General features: G+C 42.2%; 1 protein-coding gene across 8 annotated transcripts in view; it reads right to left on the bottom strand.

Annotated features, from left to right (window-relative positions):
• BICRAL (BICRA like chromatin remodeling complex associated protein) overlaps nucleotides 1-20814 on the bottom strand; it is a 53209-nt gene that overhangs the window by 21087 nt on the left and 11308 nt on the right. For 5 of the 8 annotated variants that reach the window (XM_044287605.1, XM_044287606.1, XM_044287607.1 and 2 more), the window contains exons 2-6: nucleotides 12201-12317; nucleotides 11862-11907; nucleotides 7022-7070; nucleotides 4658-4726; nucleotides 2147-3745 (exon numbers count right to left, since the gene is read on the bottom strand). In XM_044287605.1, coding sequence (XP_044143540.1) covers nucleotides 2147-3745; nucleotides 4658-4726; nucleotides 7022-7070; nucleotides 11862-11902 — 1758 coding nt within the window. In that variant the 5' untranslated portion in view covers nucleotides 11903-11907; nucleotides 12201-12317. Of the gene's footprint in view, nucleotides 1-2146; nucleotides 3746-4657; nucleotides 4727-7021; nucleotides 7071-11861; nucleotides 11927-12200; nucleotides 12318-20814 lie in introns of all 8 variants that reach the window. The other 3 variants (XM_044287601.1, XM_044287599.1, XM_044287600.1) reach the window with 1 other exon arrangement.

Below are 20814 nucleotides of genomic sequence, written 5' to 3'. Positions count from 1 at the left end.
TCGCACTTCCGGGTTATCACACATTCAGATGCCGTGGTCAGGTTTAACCACACATCAGAAGTATTAAAGGAAACCTGTCATCAACTTTATGCTGACCGTACAGAGGGCAGCATAAAGTAGTGACAGAAATGCTGATTTCAGCGGTGTGTCACACATGAGCTAAAAGTAAGTGGTTGCTGAGAACCAGCATCATAATCATTGCAGCCCAGGCCTGGAAAAGAGTCACATCTCCCTAAGAAGAGCCCTGGTTATTCATGAATCCCTGCTCTCCTGCCCACCTGCTGATGACTGACTGTCTTCTACCTAGTTTTCTCCCTTTCTCTCTAGGAGAGAACTGCCAATCATCAGCAGATGGGTCGGTGAGAGCAGAGATTGTGAATAACCAGGACTCTTCTCAGGTAGATTTGACTCTTTTCAAGGCCTGGGCTGCAATGATTATGATGTTGGTTCTCAGCAACCACTTACTTTTAGCTCATGAGTGACACACACTGCTGAAATCAGCATTTCTGTCACTATTTTATGCTGCCCTTAGTACGGTCAGCATAAAGCTGATGACAGGTTCCCTTTAAATGTCTGCCACTGGCATTACTGCCTGTTGCGGACATTAGCCGCAGGGTGCCTGCTGCATGAATATACAGGCACCCCACGGCTATGGCGCCTGCTCGCAAGCGGGCACCATTTTTAAATACCCGGCTGCCAACGTATTTTTACATTGGGAGGTCGTGCTTGCTTGCTATATAGTTTAGATCTTGCTTCCTGGCCGCTTTGTAGCCCAGGTCCATAGGGCAGAGCTGTCATCTGTGACTACAGTTTAGCTACACTGCCTACAGGGTTCTGAGGTAGTATGAGGCACAACTCCAGAACCGTCATTGGTTCTGCTGTCTCCCTCCCCATGCAGTTGTGTTTTCTCAGAGTGGCTGCTGTTTATACAGGTGAAACTCGAAAAATTACAATATCGTGCAAAGTTCATTTATTTCAGTAATGCAACTTAAAATATGAAACTAATATATGAGATAGACTCATTACTCATGAGATTACATGCAAAGCGAGATATTTCAAGCCTTTATTTGTTATAATTTGGATGATTATGGCTTACAGCTTATGAAACCCCAAAGTCACAATCTCAGGTACACTTTGCTCAGGGGGTATGGATTAATTAGCTGTGAGTGTGACACTGAGCCTGGAATATTGAACCTTTTCACAAAATTCTAATTTTAAGCTGCATTAATGCAATTCCTTTTAGCTAGCATTACTGAAATAAATGGACTTTTGCATGATATTCTAATTTTTCGAGTTTCACCTGTAGGTCCAGCACAGGATCACCAGGGAGGTTAGTGCATGGAAAGATTATTTCAATTACAACAAAGGCAGAATAATTAATAGCGTACAGATTACTAAACCACCAGTGAGAAAAATACGAGTATCAGGTAACTGCTGCACATATGCTGAGCATAACGAGTCTTGGTTTACTTGCAAAACCAATCCTACAAAAAACCTGAAGGAAAGTCACATTTTCAGCCACTGCCCTGCAGAAGCATTTGGCAAGAATAAAGTACGGTTTATCACAGTCTGTATTCCGTGAATGGTTTAAAGGTTATGTACACCTTTGGGGACAATATACAGTATTTTATTATTGCATAGCACTCATTTTGAGCTAAAAATCTTTTTTTCAATTGGTCTTTATTATAAATGTTAAGCCCCTTTCTCTGTACAGCCTTGAGATTCTCTAGTAGCAAGCTCTGTATTTTTACTGTTTCTCGTCAGGCAGCTCAGCTGACGGCCTTTTATCTCTGACCTTATAAAACACTCATTATAGCTCAATCCTTATCTTACTGATCAGAATGTGGCTTAAATAAGTGTTTATGACCTTTTAGTAATTTTGAGGTTTCTTAGATGACCGGCACAAAGTGAAAATGAAAGTACGATTCACACAGCTAGTTAACCCTTTGTGACATAAAGGACTGAATATTTTTAATAAAGACCAAAGGAAAAAAAGATTTTTAGCCCAAAATAAGTAAAATACAAAAAAATTGCCCCTGAAGGTGTACATAGACTTTAATAAACTACGCTATTACAATGCTCATCAGGACAAATGTTCTATAAAAAGTAGAACAAAATCATGCTGCAATATCGAGTAATAGCATACCTGACTGCAGGAGAATGACTGCTTGGAGCAGAACATGCTGTTAGATTTAGCATTTGAACCTGGAAGATGAGTCTCATTCACTACAGGATGTTGCCTGTCATTTTGATGTTCGCCATAATTGTCACCAGAACCAGAACTCTGAAATGATGGTCCCATACTTTGAAGAGCAGTGCCAGGATTCATAACAGTAAATCGGCTTGTTGTTGTCATGTTTGAGCAGCCGGATGATGTTGATCCTCCTTGGGCTTTATTGCCTTGACCAGGTGACAAATGTAAAAGTGTAGGAGATACTTGTGCTACCTGTCCTCCAACAATTTGAGATGGTCCTTGGTTCAAAATGACATGTCCTCCAGAATTTGAGAAAGTCTGACTGGAAACGAGCTGTACAGCATTTCCTGGGCTATGTAACATCTGGCCAGGATAATGCTGGCTAGGCCTGACCATGCCACCTGTGTTTCTGCTCAGCATTATATGTTCTGTGGGTATTTGGTGAGTACCAAGCTGTGTCTGCACAAACTGGGTGTTAATGGCCTGAATATGCTGGAGAGAACTGGAGTTTATGGAAAGCCCTGTGGGAATGAGGTACTGATTATGATGAGCATGTGCTTCACCTAAAGGAGAATGGATGACAATGCTGCTACCTGACTGCTGGCTTGATGCTTTATGGGAACGTTGATGAGTTACAGGAATTTGCTGACCCATTACAGGGCTTTGTGCTGAATTTCCAGGACCACAATGCACTCCTTGGTGTCTGTGATGGTGTATTCCCAAATTGCTGACGCTATAGGACATTTGCTGCCCTACCTGCATAGGTTTTGGCTGAATATTAACTGGGCCTTTAATAGTATTTGGCGCTGGACCTCTATGAATAATTATGTTGTGGACAGGTAAGGAGGTTTGGAAATTTCCACTATTGAAAGGAACCGTGACTTGCTGTCCAGCTGGACTTACATTTGGACTGGTGAACATCGTACTGCCATTTGGAGTATGACTCTGTACAAGTACTCCACCACTTGTACTACTAGGAGGTGCCTGCTGACCGCTTTTAAGTATAATCTGAGACCCATCAAGATTATTAATAGTCATTACTGGAGACTGGTTGTTGATTGAACCAATAAGATGGATCTGTCCAGAACCACTATGACTACTGGTAGGAATATGCTGGCTAGGAATAATTCCAACATGTTGCATAAAACCATGCTGCACACCTACTGTATTGCTGGCAAACGATGCACCTACTTGCTGCGGGACTACAGGCACATGTGTCACTCCTATGGGATGTAAAGTTTGACCTGAGTAACCAGCGGCATTAGTAGCCTGAGAGAAGGATGCTGATGAGTGGGCATGAGGCAGGACATTTGTAAACTGTTGGCTTGTGCCTACACTGGCATCCAGATAAGCCTCTTCTGCCAATATCTGCTCTGTGATATTGGCTTCCTGCAGTGATTTCTGGAGAATGTCCTCACTGAGGTCTTGGATAGAGGAAGATTCAAGCTCATCTTCAAAGAACTGAATGTTGTTTGACAGCTGAAGTCCTTCTGCGGATTCGTCTTCAGCCAGGCTTTGCACACTTTTAATGGATGACTTAGAATCAGTCAGCTTAAAAGGGAATGGAGAATACTGATTAATAATCTATGGATACAAACATGTAAATGCAATTTTATTTTGGTGGTAAAATATAGTGCCATACTGTATCTTCATTTTACATGGAGGCTCACAGAGTTTGCTTCTCAAGGATTCATACAGAAAAAGAGGTACCGTATGTTCCCACCCATGTCACTTTATGGAGGTATTCTGCACTTGAAGCATTGTTGCCAGGACAGAATTCAGTGCCTCATGGAGACACCACACACTGGAGTGCCTATAACTCCTTAACACCAAATCATAAGGACTCAGTGTGCCACTGTGCAGTTTTGGTGCATATGAATTTGGCTATGTTCACGTTGCATCTTAATATTATACTGCTAGCTTATACGTCAAACATATTTATAGGGTATGATAGACTAAACATATACTGTACGTCTTACTGTTATACGTCAGCATAAATTTTGCAATAACTGTATTGACAAGCGTAGTCGGCTATGCTTTTGAATACAAATTCCTGCTAAGAAATACATATAGATGTTTTCAAAGGGCCTAAAGCAGAAGGACAGCAGCTTGGGCGGGAATGGATAGTATTTGTAGGTACCCTGCATCCTATTCTCTGTCTGAGCAAGTGTCAATGCAAACAATCACAATACTAGTAGCAGTCTCTGAAATCTGCTCTCCAGTATAAAATACAAAGGCAGAGCATAATGCATGCCCTGCTTGTTCAAGTTTGGAACATCAAGGCTATGACCTGATGGTGTGGCTGACCATATGCGGCCAAGTCATTCCCACCTGCAGCAGCCAATAGCCGCATGAATGATGTGGTCACCGGCTACTGCAGGTGAATGTGGCTTAGCCGCTTGCAGCCAGCCGCACTGTCAGGCTATACTCTAAAACTACAGCACTTTTGAGCTTTGTACTTACACTAATATTAGCAAAAATTGAGTTTGAATTAGATGCAGAAAAATCAGCATTTGTTAATTCTTCACCAGCCTGCAAGGAAATAAACAGAATGAATATAAAGGAAGAAGGAGCCATAAAATGGGAACAAATAGAAATCAATATACAGGGGCGTAGCTAAAAGCTCATGGGCCCTGGTGCAAGAGTTCAGCTTGGGCCCCCGTCCCTCAGTGCTTGTTGGCAAGGGGCAGGGGAGCACATAGCCTTCCTGCTGCCTGAGGCAAACATTGAAAGGGTACCCCCTCATGCCAAATTCTTAACCTTAACCCTTCCCTCCAGCCAGAGGTGTAAATTGACCAGTATGCACTTTCTATAATGCCAGTGTCTTATGTGGCACAAGGGTCTTTGGGCCCCCTCAGGCTCCTGGGCCCGGTAGCGACTGCTACCTCTGCACCCCCTATAGCTACGCCCCTGTCAACATAAAGTAAGACAAATATACTGTAGAAAAACGCAATATAGCATGATACATGCAGTTATAAGGAATATCCAGTTTTTAGGGTTCCTGAACACAGCTAATTAGGTCAGTACCAGGAAAATGGTTAATGGGTTCTCACCTGCAGGTAATAGAGGGGTCTCGATCATTCATGCCCTATCACCTGTACAGTAACATAAAGAGACTATCTGGGGGGAGAAAAAGGAGCTGCTTTACGCAAACGTGGAGGGGTGGCAAACCTTTTTGGCGGAGTGTGCTAAAAAGCATAATTATCTTTCTGGAAAATTGGATTGTACCTGCATAGTTTGTATGGAAAGTCGGGGTTAAGAATCCTGAATCTGCCCTTGTAAAAGGCTAGGAGATGGACTTAGGTCCAGCCGGTAACAGAAAATACACATGAGCCAAGTTTAGAACTCGCACAGAAAATGCTAGCCATAGTGATGATGAGATTTATTCAAATTATCATCATCATCATCTGTATGGGTAAATACACACATGTCGGACCTCGGCAGGGGTGCAGGGAGTTGGACCTCCACTAATCTGATAGTGATGACCTATGCTAACGAGAAGATAACATTAATAACATAACCCTAGTATCTATTGTATCACCTTTTGATTAGTAACACTAACCATTAATAAGACAGAATTTGGTTATAGACAGCAATATATTTGTACGAACATTTATACGGCATAAAGTCTTTAAAGTCTTTAAAGTCTTTGATCAGATGTGCTGTGGCTACAATGTTGTCCATGTTGTCCGATTTTTCACATGATGGACACTGGTGGCATCCAACGGACTCTACTGACTTAACCCCCTCACGATATTCGCTGTACAGGTAATGCCGACTGCGGACATTTTACCCCTCTAATGGAGTGGTCAAATGTGACCACGGCATCTGAGAGGGCTAAAACCCAAAAGCGTGCGCTTCCAGAGCAGGAAGGCTTTCCCCCGGCGGGGATCGGGAAAGCGTTTTATGCTGGTAATGAGCCTGAGCCTGCACTAGGCTTCTAGGCTCATTACCTGTATATTACAATTCAGGCCAGCAGGTGGAAGCACTGAATTGAAATATATAGCGATTTCTGTATAGAATAATGGAGCAAATTCCAAGTTGGAGTCCACTTGAGGACGTAAAAAAAGTTTAGAAAAATGTAAAAAAATTAAATAAATTCAAATCAAAAAAATAATTTTCTGACAAAAACTATATAAGTGCAGTATCGCCGTAATCGTACTTACCCAGAGAATGAAAGCACAAGTTACTTTTACCGCATAGTGAATGCCATAAAAACAAAACCCATAAAACTGGGGCAGAATTGTGTTTTTTTTCCAATTTCACCAAATTTGGATTTTTTTTCCAGCTTCCCTCTACATCGTATGCCATATTAAATGGTGGCATTAGAAAGTACAACAAGCCCTCATATGTCAACCGAAAAATAAAAAAGTTATGGCACCGTGAAGGCAGGGAGCGAAAAATAAAAACGCCAAAACGGAAACTCACAGATTTAAGAAGGGGATAAAATTGGGTCCGTCAAGTTCCACCAAGGTGTTTGCCATTTTGAAACATGCAACACAATTTTTGCTGTCAAAAATGACGGAATTTGCGATGGAGTATCCGATGCTGATGTGAATACTGTAAATCATTACAAAATTTCAGGTTTTAACCTAACCTTGTCTGCACTTGTCTGTACAATATCAGCAATACTCATCTTACAATTATCATACACTCACAAGGTCAACTAAAGCTAGAGTGAAGATGACGTACAGCGGGGGCACAAGCAGGGGGCCTAATTTTCCTTTTAGATAATGGGTGCTGTCCTCTATGTAGACCCCATTTCAACATGTGTAAACCTCGGTCCCGCCAGCTAATTTAAATTAAAGGTGAGAGAGAACCACTTACTGATTTACAACCAGATCCATGCAGAAAATAATTTAATGCCTGTGGGTCCCTTGAAGAAAAAGGAAAATTAAATAAGTTGCATTAAAAAATAAACAAGGCTTATTAGAAAAAAAAACATTTGTTTATAGCAAAAAACTTGTTGATCTACTACGTCACTACTCTCAATACCCCTGCAGGAATGAGTAGATTGTAAAATGTATTACATTTAAACAAAGACCATTCAGAGATCTGTCTCCTGAGGCAAAGGGAAAATCCTGAAGAAGTTCAGACCACGCACAATGGCATAGGACATGGGAAGGGAATAAGCCTGATAATGCCTACTAGTGCATTGATGCAGGTGGTTGATGCCCACGGGTTATTATCTGGCAGGGCACGTCTCCAAGAAGCAGAAAGAAAATTCAGAACAGAAACATCTAGTAGGTCAGAGGTTTTGCAGAGTAGCAGTGTCATGGCTTCCGATTCCTCAACATACAATATGCAGCAGAAATAAATCCTCTATATACAGTCCTGATCAAAAGGTTAAGACCACTTGAAAAATGGCTAAAAATCCTATTTTACATTGTTGGATCTTAACCAGGTTCCAAGTAGACCTTTAAAATGCAACAAGAAGAAATGGGAGTGAGACAAAACATTTTTTGAGCATTCAATTAATTGAAAATAACGATTAAACTGAAACAGGCTGTTTTTCAGCTGATCCAAATTTTAGGACCACATGCCTTTAAAAGGCCAAATCTGTGCAAAGATTCATTGTCATTTTCTGTCAGGTAGTCACACGTTGTGATGGCAAAGGCAAAAAAAACTCTCCCTTTTTGAATGTGGTCGGGTTGTTAAACTGCATAGGCAGGGTCTCTCACAGCGCGCCATCGCTGCTGAGGTGGGACGCAGTAAGACAGTCATTTGGAAGTTCTTAAATGATCCTGAGGGTTATGGAACAAAAAAGTCAAGTGGAAGACCCAACAAAAATTTCACCAGCACTGAGCCGGAGGATCCAATTGGCTGTCCGTCAAGACACTGGACGATCCTCGACCCAAATTAAGGCCCTTACTTGTGCTGACTGCAGCCCCATAACCATCAGACGGCATCTGAGACTGAAGGGCTTCAAAAACAAAAAACGTCTTCAAAGACCTCGTCTCCTTGAACGCCACAGAACTGCTCGTTTGGACTTTGCAAGAGAGCACCAAACATGGGACATTCAAAGGTGGAAGAAAGTTATATTCTCTGATGAGAAAAAATGTAACCTTGAGGGTCCTGATGGTTTCCAACATTACTGGCATGACAAGCAGATCCCACCTGAGATGTTTTCTACGCGCCACAGTGGAGGGGGCGCCATAATGGTCTGGGTGCTTTTTCCTTCAGTGGAACAATGGAGCTTCAGGAAGTGGAGGGGAGTCTAAACGGCCGCTGGCTATGTCCAGATGTTGCAGAGAGCATTCCTCATGACTGAGGGCCCTCGTCTGTGTGGTAACGACTGGGTTTTTCAACAGGACAACGCTACAGTACATAATGCCCGCAGGACAAGGGACTTCTTCCCGGAGAATAACATCACTCTTTTGGCCTATCCTGTGTGTTCCCCTGATCTAAATCCAATTGAGAACCTTTGGAGATGGATGGCAAGGGAAGTTTACAATTCCAGACAGTAGGTGGCCATCGTGCGGCCGTTTTCACCACTTGGAAAAAATGTTCCCACTCACCTCATTGAAACACTTGCATCAAGCATGCCGAAACAAATTTTTGAAGTGATAAACAATAACGGCGGAGCTACTCATTTCTGTTTTGGGGGGGGTTTAGTGTTTTTTTGGAGGTGTGGTCTTAAACTTTTGATCAGCTGAAAAACAGCCTGTTTCAGTTTATTCGTTGTTTTCATTAAATTGAATGCTCAAAAAATGTTTTGTCTAGGCATAGATAATAGATGGGCATAAATGATAGATGGATCCAATCTTTTAAATTTTCCCTTCTTTATTTATAAATGTATAAAACATTACAATTATAAGGTAATATATTTATTTTCCATTATTCCCTTCCAATATCCTTCCACTTCCCTTGCCCAGGGACTGCCTGGCTGGATAGATAATAATAATAGAGTTGTTACTTAGGATTAATCTCTTATCTGTAATGATAGTGGAATGGACACTACAGTAGCAAAAGGATTAAAAATAATTTATAATGTTTTATAGCCAGATCACTGTAGATTATTAATCAAAACGAAACCATGGAGGTTCCAACCGCTGTGCATTACAGTAGATTTATGCAACACCTACAGTCTATAAGAAAAGCTAAACCTTACACCTTCGAGACTTGGCTTCCATGCATTTCCAGAAAGGTGGCAGTGACTGGTTTATCCCAGACATAACTCGGGTGTATTAGTATGTTGCTAACTTTATTTTTTTCCCATGATTACTGAAGGTCAAGTGACAGATTAAGGGCACATTCACACAAACATGGTTTGGTTCCGCAGCCGAGACACATTTTTTGCGGCTCAGATGCTGACCTATTCAATGGGTCCGCAAAAGATGCGGACAGCACTCCGTGTGCAGTCTGCATCCACTGTTCCGTTCCGTGGCCTCGCAAAAATGATAGATTATGTCCTATTGTTGTCCGTTTTGTGGCATTTCTATAGTGGGCCGCCCGTTCCGTAAATTGCTGCAGGCACATGGGCAGCATCTGTGTTTTGCGGATACACAATTTACGGACCGTAAAACACGGCACTTTTGTGTACATGAGCCCTAAAGGGAATGTATCGCTTATATTTAATTTACAAATTACAACTGTATGCTGATACATATTATTCTTAGGCCTCATGCACACGGCCGTTGTTTTGGTCCGCATCCGAGCCGCAGTTTTGGCGGCTCGGATGCGGACCAATTGACTTCAATGGGGCTGCAAAAGATGCGGACAACACTCTGTGTGCTGTCCGCATCCATTGCTCCGTTCCGTGGTCTGCAAAAAATATATAACCTGTCCTATTCTTGTCCGCGTTTTGCGGAGAAGAATAGGCAGTTATATTAATGGCTGTCCGTGCCGTCCCGCACACGGACGCCATCCGTGTTTTGCGGATCCGCGGTTTGCGGACCGCAAAACACACAACGGTCGTGTGCATGAGGCCTTAGGCCTCTTTCACACGGGCGTTGCGGGAAAATGTGCAGGTGCGATTTTTCCGCGCGAGTGCAAAACATTGTAATGCGTTTTGCACTCGCGTGAGAAAAATCGCGCATGTTGGTACCCAAACTTGGATCGGTGTCTGAAGATTGTATTATTTTTCCCTTATAAACATGGTTATAAGGGAAATAATAGCCATTCTGAATACAGATGCATAGAAAATAGCGAGGAGGGTTAAAAAAAAATAAAAAAATATCTTAACTCCTAGTCCACTTGACCACTTTAGCCGGCATCTCTTCTTCTCCTTGCTGAACGGACTGTGGTGATTAGGATGAGCGAACTTCTTGTTTTAAGTTCGGCGTCTAAATGTTCGGCTTCCGGTTAGCGGAGAATCCCGATATGGTTCCCGATATGGATTCCGACTTCCGTGTGGTCCGTGATTAGCGGAACATAATCGGCCATTATGATTCGCTACAGGACCCCAACGGTATTCGGACCTGTGGTGACAGTCACTATGGTCATCACATGATCCATCACATGATCAATCACCATGGTAAAAGATCATGTGATGGAACATGTGATGACCGGAGTAACGTCACCACAGGTCCTGTTCAGCAAAGGAGACAGACGAGATGCCGGGCAGCGCGCTCAAGTGGACTAAGGTGAGTTAAATTATTTTTTATTTTTTTTAACCCCTCCAGGTCTATTTTACTATGCATTCTGTATTCAGAATGCTATTATTTTCCCTTATAACTATGTTATAAGGGAAAATAATAATGATCGGGTCTCCATCCCGATCGTCTCCTAGCAACCGTGCGTGAAAATCGCACCACATTCGCACTTGCTTGCGGATGCTTGCGATTTTCACGCAACCCCCATTAATTTCTATGTGGCCTTCGTTACGTGAAAAACGCACAAAATAGAGCATGCTGCGATTTTCACGCAACGCATAAGTGATGCGTGAAAATCACCGCTCATGTGAACAGCCCCGTAGAAATGAATGGGTCGGTATTCAGTGCGGGTGCAATGCGTTCAACTCACGCATTGCACCCACGCGGAATACTCGCCCGTGTGAAAGGGGCCTTTTTGTAAACTGTTTTTATTTTTTGATTGCAGTTTTAGTGCAGTTAGATAAATTCAGACATTTTCTTTAGGGCTGTTTCACGCTAAAGGTAAAACTGATCCGGCAGCACGCAGCACTTTCCGTCCAGCCGCTCCTCGACATATTTGCTGGGTTGCAGCTGGATATCCACTGGACCCCATTATAGTCAATGGGCCCGGACCAATTGCTGGCAGTGCATGGCTGCGCCTGGCAAGGACGGATCCGACAGGCTGTTCCTGTTTTACCATAAGTGTGAAACAGGCCTTACAGCAGCCACATAAACCAGAAGAACCTGAAGTCTGGAGATTCGTTTCTTTAGGAGAATTTTGTGGGTGCGCCCTGCAACCTGTGCAGGGGTCACTTTTTAAGAAGAAGGCGACCTGTGACCATCACCTATTATGAATGATGAAATCTCTATGTTGCCAGCCTCTTTTTATTGCCTTAAACGCATTTGCTATACCCCTTAATAAGGCATGTTTAGGATATAAAGGTTGTAAAGTCCTGAAACTAAAAATATAATTTCTCAATTATTAATAAAAAAGAATGGGAGGCATAAAGTTTCCAGGTGATAGATAACCTAACTATAATGAATAATATAATTTTATTCAGGTCTAAGCATATGAATAAATATGATCTACTTACCCAATAAAATCAAGAAGACCGGAGTCGTCATCATCATCCATGTCAGCTACACGAAAAATACACTTCTGTTTAGTGTGTTCAAACCCAAACATAGAAAATTTTTATGTCCAATGAAACTGGTCAAATCCACTTTAATTACACACAAATATGCAGATACTTCAAAGGTTTTTTTTTATCTCATTCCTCAAAAATGTGTCATACAACAGGGAGTTTCAAATTAAAAACACTTTAGGCGCTGGCTGACCGCCAGATACCTATTCTTCACTTTTAATAAGAACATTTACTGCACCATCTAATTTTTGTAAACATATAAAGTTGTTTTTTCTTTGCAAAAAGTACCTTGTTTTCCAAAGAATTACCACAACTTCTGATCATGCCATTGATAAGAGGAGCCATATTGAAATGGGTTCAGAAGGTTCATTTTGACAAGTAAATACTACTGCTGAAAGCTGGGACCTACGAGAGAAGAAATATTACAAAATGTTAATAATTGTCATATCAATATAGATTTAAAAACGTTTACAGGTAGGAAAGGGGCTATTCCGAAGAATCACTGACACAACAAAAGTTCTGGAACTGCGTTTAAAGGGGTTATCGCATGATTGATGTAAAGAATGGAACCTCAACAGACATCATATAGGACATGACAGTCTCTTTCTAACAAAGCTAGAACCAGCCCTGTACCTCACATGGGTCCAGAGATCTCCCCATTCATTGCTCTGCTAGATTTTCTTCAGGCTGGCAGCACAAGGCGTGTGTCCTTTCTGCTGCGGCTTTCCCTATCACAGCCTAGGGGGGTGTCTTTCCTACTGCAGCTCTCTCCTCCCCCTTACAGCTAGTGGCAGTTGAAGGATGGAAATGAGGATGTGCGACCACCTTGTTAGGTGGACATGCACATTATTATACAGATTAGACAACTGGGAAGCAATTATAATGAAATAAAAAGAATGTGTCACAAATGGAGCATTTTTGTGACAGAAAGTAAATAGTTTTTCATACGGAATTCTATTAAAATAACATTTAAAGGTTGCACGACCCCTTTAATGGCTATGTCAAAGTAATTTGCAGGTTTACTAGCCTAAATAACCTTTTTTGCTTCCATACTTAGTTCTGCTGTTATTTATTTTTGTGGACCCATTGAAATAAATGGTTCCGCATACGGTCCGCAAAACAAAACAGACACGTAAAGAAAATATGTTTGCGTGCATGAGCCCTTAAGCAGTTTCCTCTGTAATTCCTCCTCAAATTAATAAATTATGAATTGACAACTGGGTGTTACCATTCCTCTAATAAATGGGTGTGTCCCCACACAGTTTGACACTTGCAGCACTGACTAGATAGCTGCAGACTGTGTCCGGACAACTTCAACTGGTAACACCCAGTTGTCAATTAATTCCAACATTTCTAGGAGGAATAGCAGAGTTCTAAATTGCAAAGAAATGTTAGATTACAGGGAATACAATTATTTAGTAAAAAAAAAGATTTCTTATGAGCGCACAATTTCTTTATACCACATAGGCATTGTTAGGAAGATTTGTTCAACTCTCACACAATCCCTCCGACTAGACAAGTTCCATTACAGCAGCAGACAAATCAGCCAGGCATCTTGCTTTGGAAGTAACAAAATACTAGTTGCTATAGATATTGCAAGGTCAAGTACTTAAAATCTACTTTGCTGGTAACCATAAAATGCTGTAGATTTGCACATAAAAATCCACAGCATTTCAGTTCAATGTGGATATACCCTTAAAGGGAGTCTGTCACCTGAAAACTCACTGTTCAACCAGACACAATGCCTTGTAGGGCTAGCTCAGCTGAATGATACCTTTTGATATGTTGCTTCATTCTGGAGCAAAACAAACCATTAATCTATATGCAAAGTTAAGTGTACTGGGGTTGGGTCCAAGCAGCCTTTGCTCCTCCTGCTACCTCTGCCAGCCCTTTCCTCTTCTTGGAGGACAAGGCCAGGCGAGATGACTGTGCAGGAACCTGGTCCTGTCAATCAAGCAGAGACAGGGTCTGGCAAAGGAAGCAGGAGGAGCAAGGGTGCACAAAGTGACTTGCATAAAGCAATCTTTAGTTTCTTCACATACCACTGTTTCCCTTGAGTTTTTCCCTTAGTTACGGCTGTTTAAACATTTACAATATGAGGACCTTCTCAAGATGGCTCCTCTGTCAGTTCTCTGAGGCCAAATCTGCTTTCCCTCACTTCCCATACACACTTGCTGTAGCCAGCAGCTCCCTGCCAGCCAATCAGATTGGATTACTGGGAGAAACGCCTCCTCACTCTGAAGCCTAATGCAGGCATGCAGTGTGGAAGACTGTCTTCTGTTTATACTAAAAGGAAGACAGACAAGCCCTAGTAACGGTCTTTTATGGGAGCAGTGGAAAGGGACAGAGAACAATAATGGAATCTGTTATTATAAGGTAATTACAGATCTTTTGACAATCATTAACAGACTAACTCAGGTATACATGCCTAGCTCTAGTAAGCGCCACAGATGCGTGAAATATGGCTAAATGTATGGAACAGTCTTACCGTTCAGATGCCCCCTGATAGGGATCAGCCTGGCGTGGTGGAAATAATACCGCGTCTAGGCCGAGGGTTAGATGTAGCTGATGGTAAATTCAAGATGTAGACTGGTACAGGGAACCGTTGTCCCTAGTAAGCCCTGTATGGGGAAGGGGGCAAAGCTACTGTTCACCTGCCTATCTACACAGAGTTCCTACCCCGCAAGGGGCGGCCCTGTCCGGATACCTTACCCTAAATTCGGGCGGGTATCCCTAGTAATGCCCTATAGGAAGCTTTGCCCCCTTCCCCATTCAGGGCTTACTAGGGGGCATCTGAACGGTAAGACTGTTCCATACATTTAGCCATATTTCAAGCATCTGTTTGTGGCGCTTTATATTTTATATAAATTAACAGTAAAAGTTATATTTTAAGCTCTCCCAAATTCTCCATTGTTCATTAAATTGTTAGTGGGAGCGCCAATATCCACATTCCTTAAATTACCCTACATATAATTTTTCGTCTAATAAACTAGCAAATAAAAAAAATATGACAGTTACCCTTTAACCTTTTTCTCTGTCTTTTCAGCACCTGACTTCTTTTTACCAGACTGCCTGCTAATAGGAAATGTGCAATCATCTATATTTTGGCTCCATTCCCATTCTGTATCTCATCTGTGTTTTAGAGACTACTCTCCTTCATAGCCATATAAGCCATCCAGTGGCTCAGAGAAGTGCAGTACTGCATCCCAGCAAGCTCTACAGCAGTGATCTCCAAACTGCGGCTCTCCAGCTGTTGCAAAACTACAACTCCTAGCAAGACCTGACGGAATAAGCTGTTTAACAACAGCTGGAGATCACTGATTTACAATGTATGGCTCCATTATCCTAAGATCCTTAGGCCCCTTGCAGACGAACGTGAGTGGATTAGGTCCGGATGCGTTGCAGGATGAGTTCAGTGAAAAATGCGCGATTTCGCAACCAAGTTTATTCAGTTTTGTATGCCATCACGTTCAGTTGTTCACTTTTTATTGATGCGTTTTTCACGCGCGCGATAAAAAAAATCTCTTAGCAACCATTAGTGAAAAACGCATTGCATTCGCACTTGCTTGCCGACTGCGATTTTCACGCAGCCCCATTCACTTCTATGGGGCCAGAGTTGCGCGAAAAATGCTGAATATAGAACATGCTGCGATTTTCACGCAACACACAAGTGATGCGTGAAAACCAACGCTCATGTGCACAGCCCCATTGAAATCAATGGGTCTGGATTCAGTGCGGGTGCTATGAGTTCGCATCATGCAGAAAGTTCTGCCAGAAAATATGCAACATCAAAACTTCCACCATGTTATGACAAAATGGATTTTTTGCTGATTTTCACGCAAAATTTTCTACTGCAGAGTCAGTTTGTCATTGAATTGGATGGATAGATTCTCATACAGGGAATCTGCAACACAATCTGCACCATACTTCACACCCAAAAATCTGCAACAATCCTGCAGATTTTTCGGACGAATTTTCCACAATATGTCAAGGCACCCTTATTCTTGTAGCTGTGTGCCAGCAGTCTGCGTACCTTTAGTTCCTAAATATTCCTTTATGTTTTTCTGTTCCATGCTGTAGTTTTCTTCTTATAACTTTTTCTTTTTATAACTCAGGTTATAGTTACTAGATTTATGGAGAAGGGTCGTTGATCCCAGGACTTAGGGTCCATTCACACGTCCGTAGACTGCGGAATCATTTATTCTCTATAGGGGAGGAATGGATGCGGACAGCACACAGTGTGCTGTCCGCATCCGCATTTCCGGAGCGCGCCCCCGATCTTCCGGTCCGCGAGTTTCAGAAAAAAATAGAACATGCCCTATTCTTGTGGACAAGAATAGGCAGTTCTATGGGGGTGCCGGCCGGGTGTATTGTGGATCCGCAATACACTACGGACGTGTGAATAGACCCTTATTCTGATTAGCCTGATTAGAATCGGGAAGGACATTTTTCCCCCAAAAATGAGGAAAATTGGTTTCTACCTCATGGACCACTTGCAGGATAACAGGCTGAACTGGATGGATGTCTTTTTTTCAGCCTTACAAACTATGTTACTTTGACTCCTTGCTCATTCCCTGGATGTATTCTGGGCACAACTATAGCTGGCTTTGTTTCTGACCTCTCCCCCTATAACCAGGAATAATTGCCCACCTTGCTATTGTACATCCAATGACTCAGGCTGCTGAATTTCCATCTCAGAAAGGTCAAAAGCTGTTGGGTAAAACCTGCACCATATATTGACATGCTGCATAAAACCCACAGCGCAGGTCAGTTAAATGAACTTGTCATGTTGAACATGGTTTTTGAGCTGCAGGCAGCAAGTTATAGAGCTGGAGGATATGAGCAGATTAGGCGTATCATTTTATAGGAAAAGATTCATTTAAAGGGGTTTTCTCAAGACGCAGTTTTATACTTACCTGCTCCCGTCACGCCGTCCACTTCCTAGTTTCGGCAGGGGGCGGGCTCCATCTTCATTGATGTCTTCTTCTGGTCGGGTCGCGCGCTGTACTGAACGCGCAAGCCGAGTCCGCGCATGCGCCCTGGTGACTTCTTCCTGGCCAGTATAGTATACTTGCCAGAAGAAGTCACCAGGGCGCATGCGCGGACTCGGCGTGCACGTTCAGTACAGCGCGCGGCCGGCTGGGAGAAGAAAATAAGTTGTCTGCGCACGCGTGGCCACCGCGATTCCTGAGAAGAGCAGTGGCCTTAACCAGGGGAGACGGAAGACAACAGTCAGGTAAGTATAGGTTAGGGGTGGGGATTTGTTAATGAAATATATTTAGAAAAATGATCACTGTTAAATCATTAACAGATTTAACAGTGATCATTAAGATGATAATACCCCTTTAAATTCCTGCTCATTCAGGGCTTGAAGTCCAGGGGGCGGTCCTATCAGTGATTGACAGCTATCTCTGTATACACAGTCATAGGGGGAAGGCTGTCAATCACTGATAGGACCGCCTCCAGGACTTCAAAGCCCTGAATGAGCAGGAATTTAATATAAATAAATTACAAGTTTTACTAAATCTTTTCTCATATATTAATCTGATCAGCTCATCCTACTCTAGCACAGGCTGCCTGCAGGTTATTTTACATTTTCATGGTGACAAGTTCCCTTTAAAGCAATTTTTTTTCTAGTACTGTAAACTGTGGAAAATCCACAGCATTTACTCCACATTTGACATGCCCTATTCTAACTAAACCTACAGTTGGGTTTCTAGATAGACCTTCCCATCACAAACCCACAAACTCTGCTTTTAGGCTTAAAGGGGTTGTCTCATCACAGACAATGGGGTCATATTGCTAGGATATGCCCCCATTGTCTGATAGGTGCGGGTCCCAGCGAGCCAGTGCTCGGCTATTTTTGGCTGCCCTATAGAAAATGAATGGAGGGCGGCTGCGCATGCGCAGTGCGCCCTCCAACATTTTCGGTGCTCCGTTCTCGATATAGGTGTGGGTCCCAGCGGTGGGACCCGTACCTATCGGATAATGGAGTAATATCCTAGCGATATGCCCCTATTGTCTGTGATGAGACAAACCCTTTAAGCCTCATTTACATGTTAGTGTTTGGTCAGTGATTTCCATTAGTGACTGTGAGCCAAAACCAAGAGTGGAGCCTCCACAGAGATAAGGTATACAGGAAAGATCTGCACTTGATCTGTGTTTAGAGCCGCACCTGGTTTTGGCTCCCAATCACTGACCAAACACTTACATGTGAATAATGAATTACTCTGGAAGGCTATGTACACCTTTGGTGCAATTATATTCTTCTTATTACTACTAATTTATATGTATTTTGGGCTAAAACATGTATGTGATAGATTTTTGTTAAAAATGCTTATATCATTTGACATTTGCAGATTCTACATTTTACCCTACATAGCTAGCTCCTTTGACCTATTCTGAATAACGCCCAAATTATAGTTGAACTAGTTGGGTTTAAAGGGGTATTCTCATGTAGTATATTTAAGGCATATCCACAGGATACGCAATAAAAGTCTGATAGGTGCAGGCGACGTTCGGCTATTTTTGGAAGTGCTACTGAAGTGAATGGAGAAATATGTGAAGCAAAGTAAAATCCTCGATAAAGCGGTGCTTGAAAGTTTGCGAACCCATCAGAATTTTCTGTATTTCTACATAGAATTGACGACCTAAAACTACATCACATTTTTACAGTTCTAAAAGAATATAAGATAACAAAATCAAATGAATCAAAAATATTAGACTTCATCATTTATTTATCTAGGAAAATGAACCAAGATCACATGTCTGTGAGTGGCAAAAGTATGTGAACCTTTGTTTTTAGTATCTGGTGTGATCCCCTAAAAGCTAAACTTTTATGGTAACTGTTAATTAATCCTGCAAATCGGCTTGGGGGCCAAAACAGCTGTAACTTTGTTATGTTGGTGGGTTTCCTCCCTTGAACTGCTCACTTCAGGTCCTTGTATAACATTGGATTAAGTTCAGGACTTTGACTTGCCCATTCCAAGACTTTATTCTTCTTTAATCGTTCTTTGGTAGAACGACTTGTGTGCTTAGGGTTGTTGTCTTGCTGGATGACCCATGTTCTCTTGAGATTCAGCTCACAGACAAATGTTCTGACATTTTCCTTTCAAATTTGCTGGTATAATTCAGAATTTATTGTTCCATCAATGATGGCAAGCCGTCCTGGCCCAGATGCAGCAAAACAGGCCCAAACCATGATACTACCACCACTGTGTTTCACAGATAGGATGATGTTTTTATGCAGGAATGCAATGCTTTCCTTTCTCCAAACACAACGCTTCTCATTTAAACCAAAAAGTGCTATTTTGGTCTCATCCATCAAAAAACAATAGCCTTCTGGCTTGTCCAGGTGATCTTTAGCAAACTACAGATGGCCAGCAATGTTACTTATGAAGAACAGCAGCTTTCTCCTTGCAATCCTGTAATGAACACCAAGGCCTTTCTTTACTTTACACTCCTTGCTTTTGGAGTAATCTTTGTTGGTCGACCACTCCTGGGAAGGGTAATAATGGTCTTGAACTTCTTCAATTTGGACACAGTCTGTCCAACTGTGGATTTGTGGAGTCCAAACTCTTTAGAGATGGTTTTATAAGTTTATAGGTTCCAGCCTGATGAGCATCAATTTTTCTTCTTCTGAGGTCCTCAGAAATCTTTGTTCGTGCCATGATATATTTCCACAAACATGTGTTGTAAAGATCCGACGTGATAGATCCCTGTTCTTTAGATAAAATAGGTCACCCGCTCACACCTGAACACTCTACTTTCAACTTCAAATTATCTGCTAATACTAAAGGTTCAAATACTATTGCCACTCACTCATATAATATTTTATATTCCTCAATAAATAAATGACCAAGTCTAATATTTTGACTCATTTTTTTTATCTACTTTTAGGCCTTGTGTGAAAATCTGATGTAGTTTTAGGTCAAATTTATGCAGAAAAATTGAAACTTCTTAAGGGTTTAGGGTTGTCAAGATACCAAAATTCTGATTTGATTTTGATACCATAAAAAAGTATCGCAAAGTATTGCAATAAAACACCACAAAAGCAGTGTGCATTCGGCATTTTATGGAATGTCCGGCCCATAATAGAACATTCCTATCCTATTTTTTGGGGTAGAGATCTATCTATCTAGATAATAGAGATCTATTAGGGCGAAGAGGATTTTACATTGTCCCTGCTTCCCTGTGCTTTGTGCACACAGCAGCAGGGAGCTTACCATGGCAGTCATGGAAGGCTTCAGTAACGTCCTAGCTGCCATGGTAACCGATTGGAGCTGCCACTGCAACAAATAAATATACTGGGGGGGACACTACGCCACCAATAAAGATAACATTGAGGAGGGTGGGGGGCACCGTGACCACTGCACCACCAATGAAGATAACACTGAGGGGGGGGGGGGGGTAAGGACTGTTACCACTGCACCACCAATGAATATAATTAACCTCTTAATACAAATGTGAGCGGCAGGTGCCAGCCGTATCACACAGCCGGCCACACAGCCTCAATGACAGGGCACAGTGATCCTGCAAACCCCGTCAATTAACAGGCATGGCACCTGAGGGGTTAATTGAGAGGGTTCGGCAGTTTGCTGCGATACAGCAGCACCCGCCACCCACATTTCTATTTAGGGGTTAATTATATGCATTGGTGGCGGCGCGTGCCATGTTCTCAAAAATATACTAGGTAGTTTGGTATTGGAAAATAGCAAATCCCAGTATCGGATCGATCCGGGGGTAAAAGTATCACTTGGGTATCGAAAGTTCGAGACCCGATGCAACCCTAGAAGGATTCACAAACTTTCAAGCTCCACTGTATATAGTAATTAAATATTTCAGACTATACTCACCACTGGCCCAAAATTGGATGTTTATAGTTCAAAGCTTAGGGTTATTA

Source organism: Bufo gargarizans, chromosome 3 (assembly GCF_014858855.1).
Source record: "Bufo gargarizans isolate SCDJY-AF-19 chromosome 3, ASM1485885v1, whole genome shotgun sequence".
NCBI classification, from domain to species: domain Eukaryota; kingdom Metazoa; phylum Chordata; class Amphibia; order Anura; family Bufonidae; genus Bufo; species Bufo gargarizans.
The sequence above is the reverse complement of the archived record's forward strand: the minus strand, read 5'-3'. Positions and strand labels throughout refer to the sequence as shown.